This window comes from Sphaeramia orbicularis, chromosome 4 (assembly GCF_902148855.1).
Source record: "Sphaeramia orbicularis chromosome 4, fSphaOr1.1, whole genome shotgun sequence".
In the NCBI taxonomy this organism is placed as follows: Eukaryota; Metazoa; Chordata; class Actinopteri; order Kurtiformes; family Apogonidae; genus Sphaeramia; species Sphaeramia orbicularis.
In genome coordinates, this window is record NC_043960.1 from 11,671,483 (window position 1) to 11,697,696 (window position 26,214).

The 26,214-nt window shown below is 36.5% G+C and overlaps 1 protein-coding gene across 1 annotated transcript; it reads left to right on the plus strand.

Moving 5' to 3' along the window:
* Positions 1–901: 901 nt before the first annotated feature.
* Positions 902–3,801, plus strand: LOC115417727 (E3 ubiquitin-protein ligase TRIM39-like). The gene is made up of 2 exons (XM_030131772.1): positions 902–1,012; positions 1,467–3,801. The coding sequence occupies exon 2, from the start codon at positions 1,469–1,471 to the stop codon at positions 3,203–3,205; it is 1,737 nt and encodes a 578-aa protein (XP_029987632.1). The 5' UTR covers positions 902–1,012; positions 1,467–1,468; the 3' UTR covers positions 3,206–3,801.
* The last annotated feature ends 22,413 nt before the right edge of the window (positions 3,802–26,214 follow it).

The following is a 26,214-nucleotide window of genomic DNA, read 5'->3' on the forward strand; positions in this document are numbered from 1 at the left end:
TGGAAACTTGACTTGAGACAAAAAAAAATGTGCAACCAGAGAGAAAACTACATTACAGTAGGGAATGTCCAAACACCTTTCACTGACTCGAGCAAGACTTAAATTCCAAAGAAAACTTAATTTCAGCTGTTATTTCAGCAATTTCATCAAATTGGGTTAAATGTGGAACCTGAACTTAAATGACTTTGAAATCCATGACTTAAGTATGTTTTGTCAGTTCCACTTCAGAGCCGGTAGTTTGGGGAACATCTATTTATTTGTCTTCTACTTTGTCTAAATATTTAAGGTTCGACTCTAACTCTTCCTTTTGTGTGAGAACAGATTTACTTTTCTTTCCTAAGTCAGAGTTTTGTCATATATTTGTGTTTGTCTTCTTTTTGTTTAGGACAGCTGTCGTCATACTAGGTACAAACACCTGTACTGAGTTAGTATTCATAGATGTGTCCTGAAACCTGACAGGATTGTGCATATTTACACCACCAAACGACCACTAGATAGACCACAATACAAGTGAACAACAGGCCTGAAGTCCATGACATTCACACAGAGCTAACTCATGTGACTCAACACTAATGATGAAAGACTGTTGGAAAACCGGTACAGTAACATACATGTTCAGTCATGTGAACCGCCCACAAATAAATGGCTACTGTTGACATTTTAGAACTTAAACTGCAGGTTAAACAGCTGACTGTACAGATAACGCTCTTACTGCTGTTTCTAAACGTCCCAACTTCCACACAAGTATTTTAAAGAACCATAACCCTTCTACATGTCGTCTGCGCTCCGTGATAATACAACATACACTTGGATTCCACCATCACATCAACCAGGAAACAGGTCAGAGGTGGAGCCACATTCCACAGAACAACAATCCCTTCCCACAAATTAAAGTGAAAGTTCTTCTCAGTGTGAGCAGAGCTGCAGACATGTCCCTGTAACCGTTGGACAAACTTTAAATTGACTTCGTCAGATCTGTTTAAAGTCTCAGCAGAGTCTCTGACAAACAGCGGTGAGTACAACTGACCTGATTTACAGCTTCAACATGACACTTCAACTCCAAACACACAAATAGAACTCTATTCACTTCACACTAACTCTCCTGAAATGGTTCATATCAGTCTGAACTACATGGATAAACCAATAGTATTTACATGTATTCTACATTATTACAGCCCATGTCCTTTATATGGTCTGGACTTTGGCTGCACACCTCTTCCTGGTTTTGTTACCACTAACATTTTCTGCAGTCATACTTCAGTGAATTTCCTGAATATTTCAAAGTACTGGACTGATGTCATGGATTTTTAACACTGCTGTAGAGTCATGTGATTGGCCAGTCATACTTATCTGAAGACCATACATGACTTTTATGAGTCTCCTTCTTATAAATGATCACATTACGAGAAACACTGATTATATAATTAGAAATATTTCAGTGATATATATGTTCTTTTGGTCTATAGACATGGCTGCTGCCGGTCGGGTCCAATCTGAAGATCAATTCCTGTGTTCTATCTGTCTGGATGTATTCACTGATCCAGTCACCACACCATGTGGACACAACTTCTGCAAATCCTGCATCTCTGAACACTGGAGGGTTAATGTCCCATATAAGTGTCCCATGTGTAAAGAGGTTTTTCACACAAAACCTCAGCTGAAGATCAACACTTTCATCAAAGAGATAGTGGCTCAGTTCAGACATGAAGCTCAACAAAAACCAAACATCTACAGCTCAGATCAACAAACTGCCAAACCAGGAGAAGTTCCCTGTGACATCTGCACTGAACCCAAACTGAAGGCCCTGAAGTCCTGCCTGGTGTGTCTGACCTCCTACTGTCAGACTCATCTGGAACATCATCTGACAGGTTCTGCACTGAAAAGACATCAGCTGATCAACCCTGTGGAGAACCTGGAAGACAGGATGTGTAGGAAACATGAGAAACCTCTGGAGCTGTTCTGTAAAACTGACCAAACATGTATCTGTAACCACTGCACCTACTCAGACCACAAAAGTCATGATGTTACTCCTCTGAAAGATGAACATGAAGAACAGAAGCCAGAGCTGAAGAAGACAGAGGCTAATATTCAGCAGATGATCCAGGAGAGACAATTGAAGATCCAGGGGATCCAACAGTCAGTGGAGCTCAGTAAGAACGCTGCAGACAGAGAGACAGCAAAAGGTGTTGAGGTCTTCACAGCTCTGATGGAGTCTGTTCAGAGAAGTCTGGACCAATTCATTGAGGAGATCCAAGAAAAGCAGAGGAGCACTGAGACACAGGCTGAAGACTTCATCAAAGAGCTGGAACAGGAAATCTCTGAGCTGAAGAAGAGAAGCACTGAGGTGCAGCAGCTCTCAGGCTCTGAAGACCACCTCCACTTTGTCCAGAGGTTCACATGTGTCAAAGCTGCTCCATCCATGAAGACCTGGACAAAGGTCAGCATCCGTTCACCATCATATGAGGGGACTGTGGCGAGAGCTGTGTCTCAGCTGGAGAACAAACTCACAAAAGACATGAAGAAGGTGACTGAAGCTGAGCTGAAGAGAGTCCAACAGTATGAGGTGGATGTGACTCTGGATCCAGATACAGCTTATCCTTATTTCATCCTGTCTGATGATGGGAAACAGGTTCATCATGGTGATAAAAAGAAGAACCTTCCAGACAAACCACAGAGATTCTCTGATGATTGGTGCATCTTAGCAAAGCAGAGTTTCTCTTCAGGCCGGTTTTACTTCGAGGTTCAGGTCAAAGGAAAGACTGACTGGTTTTTAGGAGTGGCCAGAGAGTCCATCAACAGGAAAGGAGAGATCCTACTGAGTCCTCAGAACGGATACTGGACCATTGGTTTGAGAAATGGAAATGAGTACATGGCTTGTGGTGATCTTTCTGTCCTTCTGTCTCTGAAGCCTGGTCCTCAGAAGGTGGGGGTGTTTGTGGATTATGAGGAGGGTCTGGTCTCCTTTTATGATGTTGATTCTTCATTTCTCATCTACTCCTTCATTCGCTGCTGCTTTAATGATAAACTCCTCCCATACTTCTGTCCATGTCTGAATGGTGGAGGTACAAACTCTGCTCCTCTGATCATCACTCCTGTCAGACACTGTAGGGATGTCACGATACCAAAAATTCTGGAGTTGATACCAATACCACTGAAAGGACACAAATATCAATTCCAAAGTCGATACCGCAGTAAAAAAAAATGAGTATCAACTTTTTTTTTTCCGTTATAGTATCGAATGGTATCGTGAGTATCGGTTCTCATGACATCCCTACGATACTGAGTAAGAAATTCTCAAATGTAAAGATTTTCTTTGATTTACTGGAGTCACTATACTTAGTGACAATGTGAACTGTTTTAACGTGTATTAATCTTTATCCAAATGCACATAAAAACTTTTCGGGCATGTATATGGAACTATGGTGCTGTTCTTCTGTCTAAGATTGCTATGATTCTTGATATTTGTATTATTATGTATGTTTTGCTAGTTTGCATATATGTCAAATTGTATTGTATGTTCGGAATAAATCACTAAATCAGTAATCAGAAACTAACTTTTGTGGTGATAATATTCCTAGTTTGACAGATTCTGATGCACTGTGATTTAATACAATAATAATGATAGTGTTTTAATGTTAAGTTTAATTAAAAGTGTTGTGATTGTGAATGTATTTTCCATCATGTGGTTGATTTCTATAAATCTAAATGATAGAAGTGTTCAGGAGAATTCAATATTCAATAATAACATTGAAAGTATAGATTATGTTAAACTTTAATAAAAACAGTCATATACTTTGCATACTGTCTTCATTTTAAATAATAAAAATAGTTAAATATTAAATGTTTGGTAAGTTGTTTTCTGTTTGTTTGTAGGCAAAGACATGTAAATAACACCCCCCCCCCCCCCACCCCCCCCGGATTCATTCCATTGTCATCCAATTTATTTGGAGCCTCTAATACAGGGATGTTAAACTCTTTTTGGTTCAGGGGAAACATTTAGCCCAATTTCATCTCAGGTGGCCTGGACCAGTAACATAATGACATAATAACCTATAAATAATGACAACTCTAAGTTTTTCTCTTTGTTTTAGTACAGAAAAACCCCTTTAAATTATGAAAATATTCACATTGTACAAAAAAGATGTGAATAACCTGAAAAAAAGAAATTTCATCTGAAAAATAAATGCAATTTTATCAATATTATGCCTCAACTTATTATTTATATGTACATTACACACAATGTTACAGAAACATTTGGTAACAGGTAAAATATTATTACAGTTTTGAAGTTTAGAACTAAAAAAAGAACATTTCTACAATATTATGTCACAAATTAACACAACTTACAGATCACAGTGGATCTACAAATGCACAAAACAATTAGTAACAGACAGAATATTGTTGAACTTGCACACTTCAGGTTGTTTATTTTTGTTTTTATTTATGTATTTATTTACATTTTATTGTGAAAGAACAGTAAATATTTTTAATAGCATAATGTTATTTTTTTCACATAATTTTTCAAGAAGAAAATTTGTCATTATTTATAGATTGTTATGTTATTATGTTACTCAAGATCACACTGGTCTGAATGTGGAACCTGAACTAAAATGATTTTGACAACCTGGACCGTTAATATGTTCAGTGTAATTTTTGCAGTTTCATTCCGGGGGCCTGACTGGAACACCTCTGCTCTAATAAGTCTTCTCATGGTCCATCTTTATTTTTTCTGCCTCATATTCAGATCTTAGGTTAAACAGAAACCTTTGATGCCAACGAATCAGACTTCTGAAGTTTCCCCTTATTCATTAAATTGTATTTTTTCCTGCCAGCACCATTGTAGTTGCAGTTAACAGGTTCCACTGATGTCAAATTAATTTGTTACACTGTGCTTGATGAATTTTAATGTTTTAACTCAATTTATTGTCTCAGTAGGGAAATTTGATCTCTGCATTTTTCCCCATCCTAATTAGAGGTTGACCGATATGGGTTTTTATAAGGCCGATACCAATTTTTTAAAACTTGATCAGCTGATGGCTGATATCTATGGCCGATTTTTGAGGCCGATATTTAAGGCTGATTTTTTTTTTTTTTTTTTTAAAGCACACTGACTGTAAAATACAATTGAAACGCTCAGATAATTCAGATTTTTATGCAGCTATATAAATGAAATTATTAATGCGCGTGCATATAGTACTCTTTTAGCATTTATTGAACTTAAAGTGCTGCCCACACAGATACCTGATCAAATATCTTATAACATTTTTACTACTGATCAAATATCGACTTTCAAAACAAAAATTAAGGCCAATGTTGACCAATATGGCATATGACCAATATGAATATGAAAATGACCAATACTGAAAAAAAATCCATACATCGGCTGATAAATCGGTATACCTCTAATCCTAATACATACACAGTACCTAGCATTAGTATTTGCAATTAGCATTAGCACATTGCTGTCATTGAAAGTGCTAAAGGACCAGCTCCAGATTTTCATCAGCACTGTGGTCTGGTCTCCATGGCAACAACAGGAGAATTAACCTATGTGCTGTGAGTGCTAACTACAATGCCACTGCCACAGTAAGACATCACGTAGTAGCAGCTGACCTCTGACCCCTGATCCCTCAGGCTCCTTTGGTTCTGACCCTTGTCTAAATATGGTCATTTCTGGCTCCAAACAGCCAACATAGCTATGACCAAATCACAAATGAATGACTTTAAAACAGCAGTTCATAAACCATTTATCTTAAACATCTTAGTTATTCTGTCCATTATTTATATACAGTCCATGCTCTACAGCAGGAGTGTCAAACTCCTGTTAGTTCAGGGGCCACATTAAGCCTAATATGACCTGCAGTGGGCCGGATCATTAAAATAATAACATAATAATACATAAATAATATCAATTCCAAAATTTGTATGTCTATTTTCTATGTTTTAGAGTGAAAAAAGTACGATTATATTATCCAAATTTTTACATCTACAAACTATCCTTTAAAAAAATTGTGGAAAAACATGAACAACCATGACCAAAATGAAATTTATTAAGAAAAAAAGTGCAATTTTAACAATTTATGCCATTATTTGGCCTCAGCTTCTTATTTTTACATGTTCATTACAATGTACAGATCACAGTGGATCTACAAATACACAAAACATTTAATAACAGGCAGAATTTTGGTACAATTACTCTTAAATCTCTTAAGACATTTCAGGTTGTTCATATTTGTTCAGGTTTTTCACATTTTTTGTAAAAGACTAATCAGTAAATGTTAACATTTTGTGTAATTTAACTTTTTTTACACTAAAACAAAGAGAAAAATATGTGTTTTTTGTTATTTATAGTTTATTATGATAGTATTTTACTGGTCTGACCCACTTTAGATGGAATTGAACTAAATTTATTTTGACATCCTTGATTGTTAATCTAACCCTATGTAGCTGGGACAGGCTCCAAGCGACCTCCGTGACCCTAGTGAGGATAAAGCGGGTTCAGAAAATGAATGAATGAATGAATGATTGTTAATCTTTTCAGTGTAATTTTTGTATTTCACAAATTCATCCCGCAGGCCGGATTGGACCCATTGGCGGGCCGGTTTTGGCCCCCAGGTCACATGTTTGACACCCCTGCTCTACAGACTTATAATCAACCAAGAACTTTAGCAAAAGGTTAAAGCACAGTCAGCTCTGTTCACATATTGGAAATAAAAAATAAAAAACAAACAAAAAAAAAAAAAAAACGTGAATTTGCCTTGTTCCATATCGCACCTTTAATGGTAAGGCTCAGTCTCTAAGAAATTAACCTGAGCCAATGTAATGTCCTAAACACATGGACACACAACCTCATGATCAAGATTGACTTTATTGTTTCACATTGTAGGAAATCTGGCTCAGGCCTCCACAATATGTGTGTATGTGTGACACCCATGTGTTCTTGGTTCACAGCTCTACCTCCCTGTTGCTTTTGTTTTGCTTTTCTGCAACGACAATGGGACAACCTGAATGAATCAGACGGGTGGGATCTCATTTTAGGGGCTTCCTCTGTTCTGCTAATACTGCTGTTTAAAAACCCCATTTCTCCAGATACTCATCCTCAAATATGACATTCACAACAAAAAAGGGAAATCATGAAGCGCATCGAAAATGTCAAACTGTGTGTATAAAAAACACATTTTCGACTGAGGTATCAAAAAGTCGACCGTTTGTAGAACAGATGGAGCTCCTGAGAGCACTCATTCACTCTAAACTGCAACAGCATTAATGAATTAAAATTATATAACAATAAACATTCTTATGATGAATGAAGACAGATTTTAGATGTCAGGAAAATGCAAATTAAATGTTGTAAATGACTATTTTTAGGAACACAACATATACTTTCCCTTTCTATTAATTTTGATAGAAAATGTGCCTGATAATCATCTGTATGATATTTGGTTGCTATCTCCTGTTGAGCTTTAGTTGTAAACAGGATAATGTGTTGCAGCTGAAGGACAGATATCCCATATTCATACCATAAACACGATAGAGGAAAGATCAGGAAAGTTGAATTCCATTGGATCTTTTGGGATAAGCTACAGCCTCCTTTGTCCAAGAACATTGAGGGTCAAAAGTCAGTTTAATGGTTTGTAAAACAGGATAAGACAAAACAGGAGGCTGTATCGAATATTACATGAAACTACAGATAAAAAACAAAATATTAGTTTGTGTAACAGCTAGGGGTGTAAGAAAATATTGGCTCTGCAATATATTACAATATTTCATTTCACAATACTGTATCAATATTAAAAAGTACTGTATTGCTATTTTTAAGTATTTATTCAAATGTAGATATTGTGGAGGTTCATTTTTGTTTTGTTGTTTTTCTTTTTTGTTTATATTCTTTTTATTACTATTTAACATTGTTCTATTAAATAATGTTAGTTCCTTTGTTGGGATTGCACAAAAATAATGTTATGATGTTAGTTATGAACTAACAGAATATGAACATTTGAACAGGATGTTAAACTGGAATGTCTGTAAAACATAATGTAAGTTTGAACACAGGAAAATGTTGTGATGCAGCATTAGATCCTTTTCTGATCAAATAAAAATGTGTTGAGTATTTGTGCATATTTCTGGTGTAATTCAATTCTTCAAGAAAATAATCATTTAAAAAAAGAAACAAAACAAAATTGCCTTTTAACAGTATCATGATATATCGTGACATATTGTATCGTGATCCTAGTCTTGTGATTTGTATCGCATCACCATATTCTTGCCAATACACACCCCTAGTAACAGCATAGTAAACATACAATTCCTCTTGTCAGTTCCTGGATCTTTTAGACAAAGACCTGTCGAGTTATAATCACATCCATTGATTACATTTGATCAGATCTTTGTCTTATATTAATGTAGTATTCTATAGTTGCGGTTATCAACTCAATTCCACTTTGGACACATATTTCCATGGTTATTAGGTCACAAAGTTATAAAATTCAAAACATTAGCCTGTGTTGTATTTTCTTCAAATATCTATTTCAATCTTCAACATAGAGTTAAATTATCTACAAATTTTCAGCTCTTTGTTCAGAGCACATCAGTCTAATAACAAACTGAAAAATAAAAATCACAACCTGCTGATTCTCTGATGAATATGAATAAAGTTAACTCTGTAACTGCATCTGTGTTTACACACAAAATAAGCAAAGTCTGGAAAATTGGCTTTTTTACAATTGAACAGACTTGTTTCGATCTAAATGATGTTTCACTATTGACATTCATTCACTGATGAGTGGTTGGAATTTCAGCTCATTTTTAATTTTGGTAAATAATTATCCAAGTTCTGTGCAACATCATTTGGGTCAAATTGACTTTTCAGCATTTCCAGACTGATCTCAACAAATTGTGTTGTATGCCATGCCAGTTCTTATAGCAATTGGTGTGCTATACGTACGCATTTTCAACCTTTCGCGTGCGTGACGTAGGCTGGCCGTTTAGCGGCTGGCAGTCAGTTAAGCGAGGAAGGAGATGAGGCATAGGCAGGAGATGGCGTCGTCCACAATTTTAAAAATATTTTCAATAATCCTTTTCCAGACAAAAGTGCAGGTGCTAACAAAGTGCGAATGCTAAAAAAGTGCAAATGCCAAAAAAAGTGCAAGTGCATATGGAGGTTGGAGTAGCAGTGTCTTCTCCAGCAGCAGAACCTCAAGTGATGAAAATGGGTGCCTTTTATACTGTTCTACTAACTGGATAAAACCACTACAATTCCACAGGGGAGTTAAAAATCTACATAAATTGCTAAAACTAATCTAAAACCTCCATAACTAAAACCCACAACCATCTAAAACCCAAGCTATATACCTAAAAACTCTAAATCTAGACACCGAAGATAAATAAAAACCCATAAACCAATAAAATACACCTCCTGGCTCCCCCACACATTTCCCTGCCTTGGTCCAGGCCGGAACCTTCTTAAGGGCTGTTGTTCATGCTGGGACTGGTTTAGCTGATGGACCTGGACACAAGGACATTGTAAGTACAAACACACTAAAACACCATTCACTAAACACTTTAAAATCCACTATCACACAGACACTAAACAAACTAAACTTAAATATTGCACATTTATATTGCACTACCTCTGTTTGTGACCTAATTTATTTCCTTTTCTCCAGGGCCAAGCAATCATCAATTAAAATACAAGTACCACTGGATGTAAAAACTGAAAAGGAAAGACAATAAAATCAATAAACTACTTTTAAAACCAATCACGTGCAATTATTTTATTTGTGCAAATATGTTTGTTTAAAGTGCTGTGATGTCCAACTACATGTGCAAGTTATAGTGCTTAAGTGAAAAAAGGTGCCTGTATTCATACTCAGCAGTGACAAACAGCTGTTTGTCACAGCGTGTTATTCAACGCCATTTGATCACGTGTCAATTTACACCAAGATCTCCAGTTTACATGACCCTAGCCCCTAACCCTAACCCTCAGTATGCGGTATTGATGCATCGATTCAGGTTGGACAGGGGTCTAATAACAATGAGAGCATACATACAGAAAGCTTATAATGCGTACAGATAAGACGCAAATTAAAAGTGGCGTGTGTATTTACTTGAGTCATGATATCACGTCGGCATTTCAAGTGACACTAAAAACCTAAGCAACTATGGCAACAGCCAACCAAATGACCACAACCAACCCATTCTGAGCAAATCTGTGACAGTGTTTTGTGACACTCCACTAGCTGAGGAACCTGGTTGTTCGAGATATGTCGATATTTTATAAGTGCATCTCTGGATGATACACTGTTGAGCCAAAAAAAAGTCACAAACATGATATTTCACTGAATGGCCTTCAGCTTTGATTACACTGGTCTACAATTTTTTAGAAATGATTTGCTTCAGAGATTAAATGTGCTAAATGTTACGTATTTTAATAAGATTAATTGAAAAATAAATGATAAAAGTGTCGGTTTGCTGATGTTTTCAAGGTATATGATTAAGTGGTATTACACATATATATTGGTTTATGTACATTTATATAATAGTTTTATAAATCTTCCACTAAATAGAACCTGTAAAGTGAATGTATTCTAATGTGCAGACAGTGTTTTGAAGTAGATCTTGTAGCTCAGAGACAAATATTCCTTTTGAGTCAAACCCATTCTCTTGTTAATTGTTGAATTTCACATTTTGACCCAAGGCTGTATCTTGGAAAGTTCAGCCAACCAGCATTTTTGACTTGACTTTTCTTTTTCAGTGACTCTCATGTGGTAAAATTTCATTACTTTTATTCTGGAAGCATTTTCCTTGTAGACCAGTGTTATAGATTGCATTTGCAGTGGCATCATTTATGTTATGTAATACTTATGCAATATCATAACATTTATTAAAACATTTTTGGAAAGATCTTGAATTGATGATGAAGAGTCAGACTACTATGTAAAGTCTTCACCAGGCACACTGATCGTATGAAATCACGTTGTATGTCACGCCAGTTCTTATGGCATTTGGTGTGCTATACGTATACATTTTCATCTTTCCTGTGTTTTTCAATGCCATTTGATCACGTGTCAATGTACGCCAAGATCTCCAGTTTACATATCCGTAACCGCTAACCCTAAACCTAACCCTAACCTCCACCCACTAATCACATGGTATTTTACGTGGTGTGAACATGCATGCAGAAAGCTTATAATGCGTACAGATAACAGGCCAATTAAAAGTGGCAAACAAATTAAGTAACAACTTAAGAAGGGACTGAAACTCAATTTTTGACGCAATGAATATAAAGATAACTTTGCAGCACCTGGAGGGTTCAAATTCAAACTTTATGAACTATTAGGGTCCAAATACACAAATAAATGTATCTGTTGCCATGAGCACTTATTATCAGACTTGTACTGAAAAATAACAGGTTATAATGTCAGCTCCAATATTTTCGTGAGATAAAATGAGTCAGTGTAGTGTTATGTGAATATATTAAAGTAAGAATATCACACACCGATCTTAAGCATTTAATAGCGTTTCATACCGACGCTGCTTCTCATGACGATGGGCTTATCAGGTGACATACAGCCAAGTCTCCAGTTAATGTTGCCAACGAATGCGGTTATTCGAACCTTTACATTTTTTTATCTAGACTCTCCTTAATGTATGCATATTTAAGTGAACATTTTAAATTGACTCTTGGCTGATTAGGTATCAGATTGCTGACATTTAAACCTCCAGCGGGTCAGACGGCTTCCTGTTCTTGTACAGCTTTAGTTTAAAGCAGTGTTGGGTTTCATCGTGTACATGTACTTTAAAAATACTCCAGGAGAAGACTCACACCATAAAGAATAAGATTAGAGTGAACTACTTTCTACAAACACCGAGGGCATCCTAGGAAAGCAACATAACCGCTGATCCCTCCAGAAGAATCGCTGGCTAAATTTAGACTTCAGAGGCTTTAGGGCAGAAAAGAACAATGGGATGCAGGAAACAGAGAGGGGAGAGGAAGGGGGGGTGGGGGGGTGGGGGGGTAAGGTGTGAGGAAGAAGAGATGGAGAAGGAACTGGACTGAAGAGAAGGAAAGAGGAAGAGAGGGGGTGCAAGGTAGCAAAGAGTTGGGGCTTGTAAAACTTCTGACAGTCATCAACCTCATTTGAATTAATAGAAGTTTCATTAAATATACAGTATATATAATAAACATAAGTACATATATATGAGTACATATCAGCTAAAATTTACTTAGAGGTCTTATTTATGTCATTGTGCATGAGAAATCAATATAAGTGAATCCCCAAAGGAACTTTGTTTTGGTAAAGGCAAGTTATGCAAATTTACAGGATTTCAGTTCTGTTGTAACATGTTGATGGTCATATGAACTATGTTTTCAGCTCAAAAATGTCCAATTTCATCACAATTAATGCTATATTTTCATGTCACAAATGGCCAAGTTATATTTTAACTGAATTTACCTGAAAAACAAATATTCTGTTCTTTTAGATTCCCTTAATTTTCCTTACAAGATTATATGCTACATATCACGTTTTATTTTTGCAGGTTCAATATGGAGTATGGTGCTGATCCATCCTGCTTATGTTACGCAAATACATACATTAAGAATGTCACACATCACTTTTTAAATCAGCAGTTTTGTAATAATAAGCATTTTTATTAAGAAATAACAATTCTATATTGTTATTTACTCTTTAGTATGATGATAAACTATACAATAAATAATTATGATACTAGTTTTTACACAGGGATCATTTGTGGAAACGCTGACATGGCTGCCGAGCATCAGTATGATGGGATCCGTAACAACCATGTCACATCCGTCCACTGCCACATTTTGTGTTTTTGTGTCAGCTGTTATTGTTTTAGATCGATCAGATCATCACGGGTAATGTCACATCCATCCACCAGCAACAGTCTTCACATACACGTGCTATTCAAAACCCAATATTTCTGAAAATAGAGCTTCCACTGTCAAATAATATCAGTGGTCTGTGCACAAATGTATTAGCATTATTTCAACACAGTTCTATGCATTTCTTCCAACTTTTTTTTTTTTTTTGACAAAAAGAGCCACTCATTTGACCCCCTAAGTAAATTTTAGCTGATATACATAAGTATTATCAGCTTTGACAAACAGGGTTCTTCACAATCACAAAGAGAGGTGATCGACATGCACATCCAGAAAATGACAGTGGTGCAGGATCCCAAAAAACAAGATGAAAAAATAAAATAAGGTCAGCACAACCTGTGAGCTCCCAAAGAATTTATTACCAAGTAATAAATAGTAAATAATAAATGGTAATGAATTCTTTGGGAGTTCACAGGTTGTACGGACCTTACTTTATTTTGTCTTCACAGTCACAAAAAATAAAATCATATCCTAATCTTAGATAAATCCCCCAACAAAACAGATTTAAATTCAATAAAGCCGGGAGTTTGCACAGCAGTAAAAATGTTTATTTAACCTTTAAATGCACCTCAGGGCTGATTTAAATAGGAAAGTAAGTTTAGATGAAGTTGAAATAGAAAAAAAATGAACCTGACCAAAACTAAAACTTTAAATGTTAGTTTTCATCTAGATTCAGAAACTAGTGGATGCAGTAAGAAAGCCAACTTAACAATGAATATTTTATTGATTTGATCATTGAGTTCAGTTCTGTTTTCGGAATATAAATACGCAGTAAAGAACTCCAAGGCCAGATGAATCCCACAACTCACCTGAGTGTGAATTGGTGGCTCGGTGCTATGCAGACCTGACAAAAATAATTTCTTCTGTGGGTTTCAGTGGAACAATTTACACCCCAATACAACACAAAAGTTATTTCTAAGGCCTTTCTTTGATGACCAGGATACATTGTGCTTTGACGGGAAACATTGTACACCTGTGTGCATGAAAAAGACTCAGTGTAAAGATTTTGACCATGAGAAAAAAGTAATATCTCCTTGGTAACAGCAAAACCATTTCAGAGATACTGACTTGACAAATATCTATCAAACTCAAACTAGTCTCCACCATTTTTGCTTTCTTTGGTAACTTGAGAGTCAGTGGGTTGTAGTTGTGGCATGGTGAGGTCAACAGTGATTTAGATTACATGTCACTGGGGGAGTTCATAGTTCAAAAAGGCAGGAACACCATAAAACTCCTCTTTTTTTTTAACCTACGTTTGCCCCCTGCCAGTGTCAGGCCACTCTGGACAGAATTTACAGCGCTGTTGTTGTTTTTTTCTGGAATTTCCTTAAAGGTGGGGTGCGAGATGTTTTCCTGGAGCATTTTTACTATATTGCTTAAAATCCCCTTCACCCCCCGAATACAACCAATTAATTAAATGCTCTGATGATTAAATGGTTAAACACAAAAATAAAAAAATGCAGTCACCTGTGAAACAGACAGGACTGAAAAAACACCATCCAATCATTTTAAGCACCCAATTGAAATGATTGAACGGTGATATGTCTATCAAACTCAACTGCCATTTGTAGTTGTCCCCCCTCCCCCTTCTTCATGCATAAACCGTGCCTTCTCAGAGGCTTGGAGGACTGGTACAGGAAATGAAGCCAGAGCCAGAGCTTGGCTGTATTAGCTATATTAGGATGGAAAGTTCACCGGCAAACTGTTTTGTCACTAACAAAAATCACTAGGAAATGTAACGTTAGTCAGGTAGGTATGAACTAGGGCTGTTTTGTAAGAGTGGGGGTGCTGAAGGAGACTGAATGAGGTATGCATGGATCAGGGCCATAGCCGGGGGCCGTTGCCGGGGTCGAAGCCAGGCGAATTGTTACTGTGCAGTGCTCATGAACCCTCAGGAACAAGCATTGCATGTGCCAGTACTCTGGAGGCGTGGCTTCGGGGGATGTCTGAAGAAAGGGGTTTGGACTTTTGAATGGAGTATTTTCAAAACGTACCTTGCTCAAACCGTTTTTCTAAGATCTCCTACTCCACCTTTAACTCATTTACAGACTTCTTTCCACACTGCAGCTTGCGTGCCTGAACACGTAAATATGTCCCATTAAACTACATTGTTCTCCGTAAAATAATCTGGAGATGGTGTGATTTCTCCTGGAATGAAGCATCATTGACATTTGAAAAAGTACACGAGGACACTTGAATGAAACTCAGGTTCAGTGAGTTGTTTGGCATTAAACTTGCTACACCCATCCTGTAGTCGCTGCAAATTAAAGTGATTAGCCTAGTGAAGTGCAATAATTAAAGGTCAAAATCTTTACCTCAGACACTGCAGGCCTGACTTTGACAAAGCTCTCGTAAATGATGCATCATGGGACAGCGCTCAAGGATTTTGAGGCCTTTCATGCTGTGCTTGTTTTAATTAAACTTGACTTTGTCTGTAGTTTAACTAGGATGAATACAATCCTGTCACCTGGTAAGAGATGCAAAATGGAAAGTGACAGGGCTTTTGTTGTCATGGCTTAAAAACTATGGGAAAGCCTCCCTGTTTTTATTTGATCACCTGAATGTGTTGTGTGTTTTCTCACATTTACATATCATCCTTTTACAGTGCCTCACTACCTGTTTTGCATTCGGAACCATGCATTGTTTTTTATGTGTATAGTTGTATCTGATTGTGTATTTGAAAGTATGGAAAAGAAAGTAATGTGCTTGCAGTTGTATTTTTTATTTTTATTAAATGTATTAATGCTTTGTAACTCGGTGCTTAATCTTACAAAACAGCAAACTGTCCGGTCATTCCACCAGATAAAGGGCAGACTTACGATTTATGTAAAATATGCATGAAAGGCTAAACATTTGTCCAACACAGGCCTTGTGCACTTATAGCATTTGAAAATATGACAGCTAATCAAGACCACCTAAACGACACCAAAGCATGAACAGAACCAGAGTGCATTGAGGACAAGATAAGACCAAGGTGACATGAGACTGAATCATACGCTGAAACCAGACGTACATGGGCATTCCAGCCACCTCGTTTATTACAGACTGATATGGCATGAAAGGTGAGATGAAATTGATTGCGAGTGAGCAGCACAATGATGACGCCTGTGGAAAGCTGAATCAAGAATTGGCTAAAATGGTTGAAAGACTTCCATAACCACAATGATATTAACAAACAAATCAGAAAATACACCTGGAATTGTTATGTCCCTTCAGCTGTGGTCTGGGCTGGTCTTGAAACATAGTCCTGAGTCCTCTTTGTCTGAGATGAGACCAACTAAACATCTACTAGAGACTTAGAAATGATCAAGATCTTCAAAAAATGTTCCTGAGACCAAATGATCTGAAGAACTACAACACTAGGGACAGTGCAGATTTGTGACTGTAGTCCAAGTCCAACACCTGGAAAACTGCATGTATCTGGACATCATGAAGAAGATACCCTGTCACTCATTATGACATCACAACATGGAGTTTAAAAAAGGCTGTATGTCGTATTTATGCTTTCAAATATTAAAAATAAGGGTCTAAAATCATTGTTAGAGTGTGTAGAATAAAGAGCCCTGAAGCTATCTCAAAGATCCCAGTGTGTTGGATTGTAGAAATATGAACTCAATATATTCATACTGAAAGTCTGATGGTTTTATGTGACCACTAGAGGGAGTAGTGAGTCATTTTCCAAAGGTGAGGAAAACTCACACCACGGGGCCTTTGACCAAAGCATCAGAAAGTGACCAGATGGGATAAGAACCAATAAGAAACAACTTTTAGAGTCAAAGTAACAAAATGATCAAATATAAGATAAGATAAGATAAGATAAGATAAGCCTTTATTAGTCCCACTGGGGGAAATTCCAGGTTTACAGCAGTAAAGTACAGAAGCACACAAGAGCAAAAGTGCAAAATCAAGATAAACACCAATCAAGAAAGCTATATATACACTATTTAAAGCTGTGCACATGCTGATCATGCCACAGGTTCATTGCATGGTTTACTGTACTGTTTATTGCACAGGATTTTTGGAGCAGTTTTTGTTGTGGAGATAACCCTAACAGCTGCAGGAAGGAAAGACCTGCCATACCTCTCCTACACACTCTTTGGGTGTCTCATCCTGTCACTAACAGAGCTCCTTAAATGCTAAAATCTAGAAGCACTGTTGTTTTTACCACTGGACACAGCTCTAAATGAAAAGAATGGAGTTTGATGATGAAACGGCAGCATTTGTTCTACACGGGTGAGTTTCATTCTGAGGCTTATGAAAGTATACAGTCATTATGGGATGTTATTATCTTTGCCAAGTTGCCCTTTCTTGATCTATGATTCAGACTAAAATGACAGTTCTGTCCTTGTTTGGACGATTCTAAACACATTTTTAGTGGGGCTAATGATAACACCAATGGTACAGAAAACGGAGGTGATTTGAGGCTGTTTTCAGTGTAAAAACAGAGCTAAGCTAACAGAGCTATAATGTAAACTATCAGCTGAGCATGTGAAGATAATACACAGGATTATTTTGATCAAATGTCAAAATAACCAGCTAAGAGTTTTGATTTGAAAAACATTTTACGATACAGATGTGTGTAAATAATGAGCTTTGTAATTTATTCAGTGATTTAGTCTGTGGATACATAGCTTTAATTCATTTATGGTTGTTGTAGCCATAACTGCTCTCTGGAATGAGACTTCCCCCTGCTGTTGAAGTTTGTAACATCACTACTACCTATAAACCCTTTAACTGCCTGCAAATAATCAACTTAAGGTAATACTTCTTCTGCCTGTACTGTTAAGACTTTTAACATAAATGTGAAAATGAGGTATAAATGCTGAAGGACAGTAAATTAGCTCTGCATATACATCCCAACAGGTATGATTAGGGTAATATTTAATTGATTTCTGCTGGACAGGACAGATATTAATTTACCACCTGACAGGAGAAGTCGAACTTCTTGCTGTCAGCATTGATATGTTTATATTTAGCCATGTAAGTCTGGAATGGTTCCACCATAATTGGGAAGTTTCAACCTCCCACATGAATCTGCAGAATAAACATAAAAAAGGCCCACCTGCCAGGTTTGACATCTGAGCCTTGGCAGGTTTATTTCATATATACTGTGACATGCACAGTTTCAACACGTCAAGACTGCCAAGGTGCCAGGACATATGGAAATGAAGCGTGTTTGAAGAATCAGGACAGGTCTTAAACATTTTGGAATGTATTATTTAGATTCAGTATTCTGAGCCAACACAGGAGGGAGATCAGTCTAACAATATCCTTGTAATAGTCCGGCTCAACCTCAAGTACCAGCTCCAGTTTCTTATCTCCAGAGAGGTGACATTCTACAGTCAGACCTGTCTTTGCCAAGTCCTACGATGCCTGAATCTGTCCATGACCCCCTCTCTTCACCTTGCAGATGGCAACTCCACAAGACATTGGTCCGGTCTTGTTTTTCACCTGCTAGTACCTCTCCTAAGCTTGGCTCATGGGTGTTCCTATTCTGAGCGAGCCTGTCTCTCTGAACCAGTCATTATGTATTCATGAAAATTCAGTGTCACAAAATCACCTCTTCTTTATTCCTGTAACACTTGTAAACACAGACAACAGGACCCAGCAGACCCGACGAACAAAGCAGGTGGGGATTACGCAGCCTTTTACGGCTACCTGCTAACAATTATCAACAGAACACCAGACTGAATCAAGAAAAAAATCCCTAAAGGAGGGGGAGCTGAGCAACTAAACAGACTTCAACAGTATCGGGAGGGGAGAGGAAATGCAATTAAACCGGCAAAGAGTGAGGGTTGGCTCAAGAATATATACATACTGAGGGAACTAATAAGGAACAGGTGTGAGATTGGGAGAGGATGCACAGGTGAGTGGTGATGCTGGAGGCTCATTGAAGTCAACTGTGACCGGTGTGGACTGATTGGAAGAAGCAGAGCAAACAAACAAGGAAAAAGTAGAAGGAGTGGAATGTAACCAAGCACTTCTGAACAAATTTGATGTGTTTTTATGAGGTTTTATATTCTTACTGTACTATGTATACAAATAGTCAGGTATTAACGGAAACAGATATTTCCCTTTTCACCTGTTTTCGATAATAACATTGTACACACCAGAGTTTTTCCAGAAAGGTTTTCATCTATACAAACCTGCATAAGTATGCTGTAGAGCACTATCATGAGGTGAGGGTTAGGATAAACAAAGGTCACACACATGACGATACATTTTTGTGTCGCATATTGTGATATTCAAGACCCTAAAACTATTTCCCCCTGTATATATTTTACTTATTTACTAAAGGTCATTGCATACTAATGAACATGCACATCATCACATTCAGGTCAGTTTTTCAGATTTTTCAGGAAACATAAAAAAAAAAAAAACTTGACAAGAAATTAAGTATTTGATGATTTAGGCAAAAAAAAAAAAAAAAAAGACTCGGACAATTATTTTAGGACGGTGACGATATGCAAGTATAAAACTTTATAGTCAGTACTAATTTACATCTTCAGTCCCTTGGCAAAAAAAGGCCAAAGCCAGCTAAACAACATGCAAGCATGAAAACAGTTTTCCAAAATCTCCCCTTTGGCCAGAGCTTTCAGCAGTAATTATGTTCAGTTACCTAAAACAGAGTTTTTATTTGGATGAAAAACTCATGAGAAAATATCAATTGTTCCAGATTCCCAGCTATGCTTATACATATAAGAGGCAAATGTTATGGTCATCTCTCCACTACATGTATCTGATAGGGTTAATTTTAATCTGGCAGTCTGTAATATCCAAATATAGGATTTAGTGATCCTGTACAGGTTGAGAAATTAAGCTAACTGCCTCTCACCATAGGTTGAATACTTAGAGGCTGTGGCCTGTTATGTCAGTATGGTTTTTATTGATGTTTTTTTTTTTTTTTTTTTCTAGTCTTAAGCATCTCACAAACAGAAATGCCTCAAGGGGTCTGCATATGCTATCCAAGCATGAACGTGTTGATCCATATGAAGGCAGGAGGCAAGACAACATATTCCTGGCACTTAGGGGATGGTGTGGATATTTACTTCACATTCGCAAAAGCAAATATCTAGTCCAATCCTATTTATTTGCAACCCACCTTTAAAAACAAGAGAGTTGACCAAAATGCTGTGCAAAACTAATAATACATATAAAAAACATTAAAATATAATAATCCATTAAAAGAATAAAATACATAGTCCAAACAGGACAAAATGACACACTTTGCGATTGCAACTTTCTATCTTTTGCTATCAAATATCTTTTTTGGTTGCAAATCTATTCTTTTTAATTGCAAATCCATTCTTTTTGATTGATGAATAAAGAAACAAATTTCTCTCCATATAGATACAGGTTTTTAATTAAGATTTACAATGAAGGGTAATGGCAACACATCCCAAAGCTGTGGGCTACAACCCCAAAAGTCTGACCCCTCTGAACTTCAGCCTCATTTTGGGGACAATTATCAGGAGCTAGTTCGAAAATCTTGTACCCTGTGCACACGGATATAAGAAACCGGATGTTGACGGACGTTACAATAAGCGAAGAAGAAGAAGAAACATGTCATGGTATGTGTGAACACACCAAGAAGCCCAATCATTTTTTAATTTAGTACAAGACAGAGGAGTAACATATAAAAATAATGAATATATTGGTAAATAAACACCATATTTACGTTCGTAGCCATGTTTATGGAATGACTTCTCGTGTCATCTCGCAATACTAAAAAAACAAATCATCGCATTTGTGATTTAATGGAAAAACCAACATTACGCACTTCTGTTTTTTTGACATTTAGTAAATATCAGTAAAGTTTTGTGCAAATGTCCAATGGAAAAGCGACTAGTGACATTATTTATTGTAGATATATAGGGGCTCTTGGGGGCCCTAAGCTGACTTTTGGCTTGTTTATGCCTTGTGCCACCACTGAATAGAGGTCATGGGTATTTCTGTCCAGTTAAAGTGAGAATCTGATGGTGTAAAATAAATCTATAAGGAAGTTAAATCAAAAGAAGTTTCCAAACAGTGATCAGTCATTAAGATAGAAAGTTTGCAAAGACATGACAAGCAAACAATGACTTTCCTTTTTTAATTTTACTGCTCAAAACTGAAAAAAACAAAAAAAACAAACAAAAAAAAAAACATTGTATTTACAGATTCTTTTGAGCAACTGGCTTGGCCGGGTGTTCCTTTAGCTGGTGAATGTGTAACTCAGGAAGCTCAAGTGGGCTCAGTTCAGATCTGTGCAAATCTCCCCAGTGCTGTGTCATATTTATTTTAGCGGTCTCGTAGATAGAGATAGCTGCTGCTGACTGCTGCTCAATAATAGATAAACGTTCATTCCCTTAAAAAAAAAAAAAAAAAGGAAAGAAAGAAACGCTTACTATTCATCGCTTCGTGCAGACAGTTCTGTGTGAGGGAGATAGAAGCGAAGGAGACACCAGGATGGAGAGGGAGAAAAGGAGGAATGATGTCTCCTCTTCAGGAACAAGAGTGGAGAGCAAAATGCCTTACACCACTGGGCCAGTGTTTGGAAAAGAGGGAGTCAATTATTCATCCAGTGGGTTGGTGGGGGAGGAGAGGAAAGACAGAACTGTGCTGTGAGGCTGTGTGAAGATGACTCACAACGTGCCAGCCACACACACAAACAAACACACAAGTGCTGTCGTCGCCAATCTCTTTTCTTTACTGATGTTTTTCACCCACCGTCTTCTCCATTTTAACCTCTTTCTGTCACTCACTCAGTGATGATGCCAGTGATGAAGTCATGCCGCCACGCCTGGCTCAGCTTTGGTGAGCCACCTCCTAAAACCATTAACCCTTGAAGTAAGGGGTTGGGGATGACAAACACAGGATCATCCATAAAGTATGAGCTCCATTATTCTCCTCTGACCTGTTTGCCAAAACTTTATTGGCAATAAAAGATGAGTAATAACTTAAACTCAACAACAGGGAGTAAGTAATGGGGGAATTGACAACATTAAAATGGAATAGATAGATAGATAGATAGATAGATAGATAGATAGATAGATAGATAGATAGATAGATAGATAGATAGATAGATAGATAGATAGATAGATAGATAGATAGATAGATAGATAGATAGATAGATAGATAGATAGATAGATAGATAGATAGATAGATAGATAGATAGATAGATGTAAAACTTTACTCAGTTACAAGTTACAGCAAACTCAAGGCCTTAATTACACTGGAAAAAATCAAAATCTTACAAAGTGTATTTTTCTCAATTCGAGTCAAAATATCTCAACACACTTCAAATGAGACATAATCACCTGAAGAGTAACTTTTCAGTGAGATATAAAAACTTATTTTTAGACAATAGATCTTGAAAATCTTGTTTCAAGAAATATTACCAAGATAATTTTCACTTGTTCCATTGGCAGATTTTTTTTTTTTTTTTGCTTGAATCATGCAAAAACAAAATCTTGAATTAAGCAAAAAAAAAAAAAAAAAATCTGCCAATGGAACAAGTGAAAATTATCTTGGTAAGATTTCTTGAAACAAGATTTTCAAGATCTGTTGTCTGAAATTATGCTCTTTTATCTCACTAGTGGCTTTTTCATTGGACATCTGTGCAAAACTTTACAGATATTTACTAAATGTCGAAAAAACAGAAGTGCATAATGTCGGTGTTTCCATTTAATCACAAATGCGATGATTTGTTTATTATCTCGAGATGACACAAGAAGTCATTCCATAAACATGGTGACAAACATAAATATGGTGTTGATTTACAGATATATTCATTATTATTACATATTACCCCTCTATCCCATACTAAATTAAAAAATGATTGGGTTTCCTGGTGTGTCCACACATACCGCGACATGTTTCTTCTTCTTCACTTGTTGTAACGTCCATCAACATCCGCTTTTTTAATTCACCTGACTCTAGTTGCAAATAAAGGTCTTTCCATTGCAGTTTTGCGTGATATACCATTTGCACTACACCCGAAAAACCACGTCTTGCCAGCACAAAAACTTTTCATTGAAAAATAAGACTTTTGGCGAAATTTTCATTTTTCTATTAGGTAAATTTTTATGTGCAAGTTATATTTGCACAATTTGAGGGTCAATGGAAAAGTGACTACTGAAAAGTTACTCTTTAGGTGATTATGTTGTATTTTAAGTGTGATGACATCTTTTGACTAGAATTGAGAAAAATACACTTGGTAAGATTTAGATTTTTGCAGTGTAGCTATAAAGCAAAAATATATCTGAAGGAAAATTCATGGTGACAGGTTCGCAGTGCACCAGAAGGATACTCTTGGCCATTTTAAACCTACCATTTGTCTTAATATCTCTCTAACCTCCTAAACAACATATTGAAACACAACAAAGATCAAATAAAGTCAAAATCTTGTCAACAGTTTGTTCTAAAGTCAAGTGTAAACTAACATCTAACTGATTCCAGTCAACATTAATGCTGAATGTAGTGACAATATGAACAGTGACACTCTTGCTTACTGATGCATTTAGGATATAATACAGTTGAATCCATTTTTAGTAAAGTAAAACAAAGTCTGTGCCTGCAAAACTACTGAACTGAAAAACAGCAAATCAGCTGTAAACAGCAAAATTATTAGTAATTAAATTATGCACACTTGCAAGAACTGAATGCAGTTTTTAACTACAGTATAAAGAAGCAAAATGCCAACACAAAGCCAAGGTGTGATGATGCGTGATTTCTCCTTCAGGCAGTGACCAAACTTATTTTAAAGGAAGAAAATCTTTAACCTCTCTCTACACCCAGAAAATAATACAGGAGAATAACAGTCCACCATATTTTGGATGCTGAAAAAAAATGATTTTGTTGAATTAGAAGACTCATAAGCTAAAATATTTCTCAATTAAAAATAAAATTTAAAAAAAACATTGTTACTTGAATATTTTGGTCTTGTTATGCAACAAAAGCTGATATGATATATAGTTATGATGGAGAGGTCAGTGGCCCGGATGCATGCAGCCAGTTGAAAAACTCTTAGTATATGGGATGCTGTTTACATTATGGTTAAAGACAGAGTGCAACATAATTATCTCTGACTATCCTGATCACCTATCTGTTTATATCTGTAAATTATATTCTCTTTCATCTATGTACATGTATTTGTCTTTATTAGTGGTTTTCTTATTTGGAGATCCAGGTTGGGGTGGTATGGGGGTCACCACTGGTTCTGGGGGGGTGGGGTTTATACTTTGTGTGTCACAAAATCTTATATCATAAAATGTGAAATTCTTTCTTTTTTTGAATTGTATTTTTGGAGATGCACAATGAAAATAAATAAAAAAAATTGATTAAAAAAAAAAAAAAAAGCTGATATGATGAGTAATAGTATTCTGGAATGAACTGGGGTGTTTGGACATTCCACATTTTGCAGTAGCAGCAGCTGTGAGATTATTTTGAAGCCTTGTTTCCCCTTATACAGGTCAAGCACACACTGGAACAAAGAAATGAATAATTAAAATGTGAAGCACTGTACTGTAAACCCTGTTCCTGTACTGTTACTGTATAACACAGGACAGATTCGCTGTAGTGCTGCGTGTCGTCGCCTTTACCACTCATTAGGGGTGTGTATTGGCAAGAATCTGGCGATATGACACAAATCACAATACGCTACATCAAGATATATCATGATACTGTTAAAAAGGCAGTTTTTTGTTTCTTTTTTTTTTTTAAATGATTATTTCCTTGAAGAATTGAATTACACCTGAAACATGTCCAAATACCAGACACATTTTTATTTGATCAGAACAGTGATCTAAAATATATTACAAAATGTTCCCGAGTTAAAACTTAAATTATGTTTTACAGACATTACAGTTTAAGATCCTGCTCAAATGTTCATTTTCTATTAGTTCATAACTAACATCATAACATTATTTTTGTGCAATCCCAACAAAGAAACTAACATTATTTAATAAAACAGTGTTAAATAATAATAAATAAAATATAAACTATAAAGAAAAACAAAAAAAATCAAAGGTGTATAGAATTATATTTGTGCCAGTTTCTTGAGCAAGCAATGATAGATTCTGAGCACACAATTAGAGATTTTGAGCACATAAAAATATATTTTGCAAGCACATCAATTATATTTCAAAAAGAAATTACGCTTGAGCAAACAAAAATCGATATTGTGCTCCATAAATGCGTTTGCATGTTAGTTTTACTCATAATGTTCTCTGACAAATTCTTTCCATGGCGCACAAACAGACCGCTGCGCTCGCTCACTTTCCCCTTCCCTCTCTCGCTCAACCTCCCTCTCCCTGCGCACTCAGGTTGTCATGTCCGCACGCTCAACTTGATACACACGTTACAATTGTGCCACAAAACCAACCAATCAGAGAGCTTGCGGAAGTACACTCTGATTGGCTGTTCGCTCTCCAATTAGCTCGCTAGTTACATTTACCCGAGACAATAATCATAATTATAATAAATACTGACCAAAGTTTGTGTAGAATCAATTCCTCCTCTTCCGATCCGTGTCTGTCTCATCGAGCGCTTTTTTTTCGGGTAAATGTAACTAGCGAGCTAATTGGAGAGCGAACAGCCAATCAGAGTGTACTTCCGCAAGCTCTCTGATTGGTTGGTTTTGTGGCACAATTGTAACGTGTGTGTCAAGTTGAGCGTGCGGACACGACAACCTGAGTGCGCAGGGAGAAGGAGGTTGAGTGAGAGAGGAAAGGGGAAAGTGAGCGAGCGCAGCGGTCTGTTTGTGCGCCATGGAAAGAATTTGTCAGAGAACATTATGAGTAAAACTAACATGCAAACGCATTTATGGAGCACAATATCGATTTTTGTTTGCTCAAGCATAATTTCTTTTTGAAACATAATTGATGTGCTTGCAAAATATATTTTTATGTGCTCAAAATCTCTAATTGTGTGCTCAGAATCTATCGTTGCTCGCTCAAGAAACTGGCACAAATATAATTCCATAAAGGTGAACCTCCACAATATCTGCATTTGAATAAATACCTAAAAATATCAATACGGTACTTTTTAATATCGATATTAGGATTCTGTTGAGTTTCTGTAAATTGGCTTAGAGTGTGGTTTTGACCAACTCTATATATAAAGTGTCATGAGATAACTTTTTTGTGATCTGGCGCTATATAAATAAAATTTGATTGATTGAGTGATTTGATTGGTTTTCCCCAGTAAGTCGCTTTGGGAAAAAAGTGTCTGCCAAATGCATAAACATAAACACAGACATAAACAAAGCTTTTAGTTTTAGATGAAAAACTAATGGACTACAAGTAAGTAAGTAAGTAAATTTTATT

What these genes read in the sequence shown, in the direction of transcription:
- LOC115417727 (XM_030131772.1), top strand. Translation starts at nt 1,469, where the DNA reads ATGGCTGCTGCCGGTCGGGTCCAATCTGAAGATCAATTCCTGTGTTCT.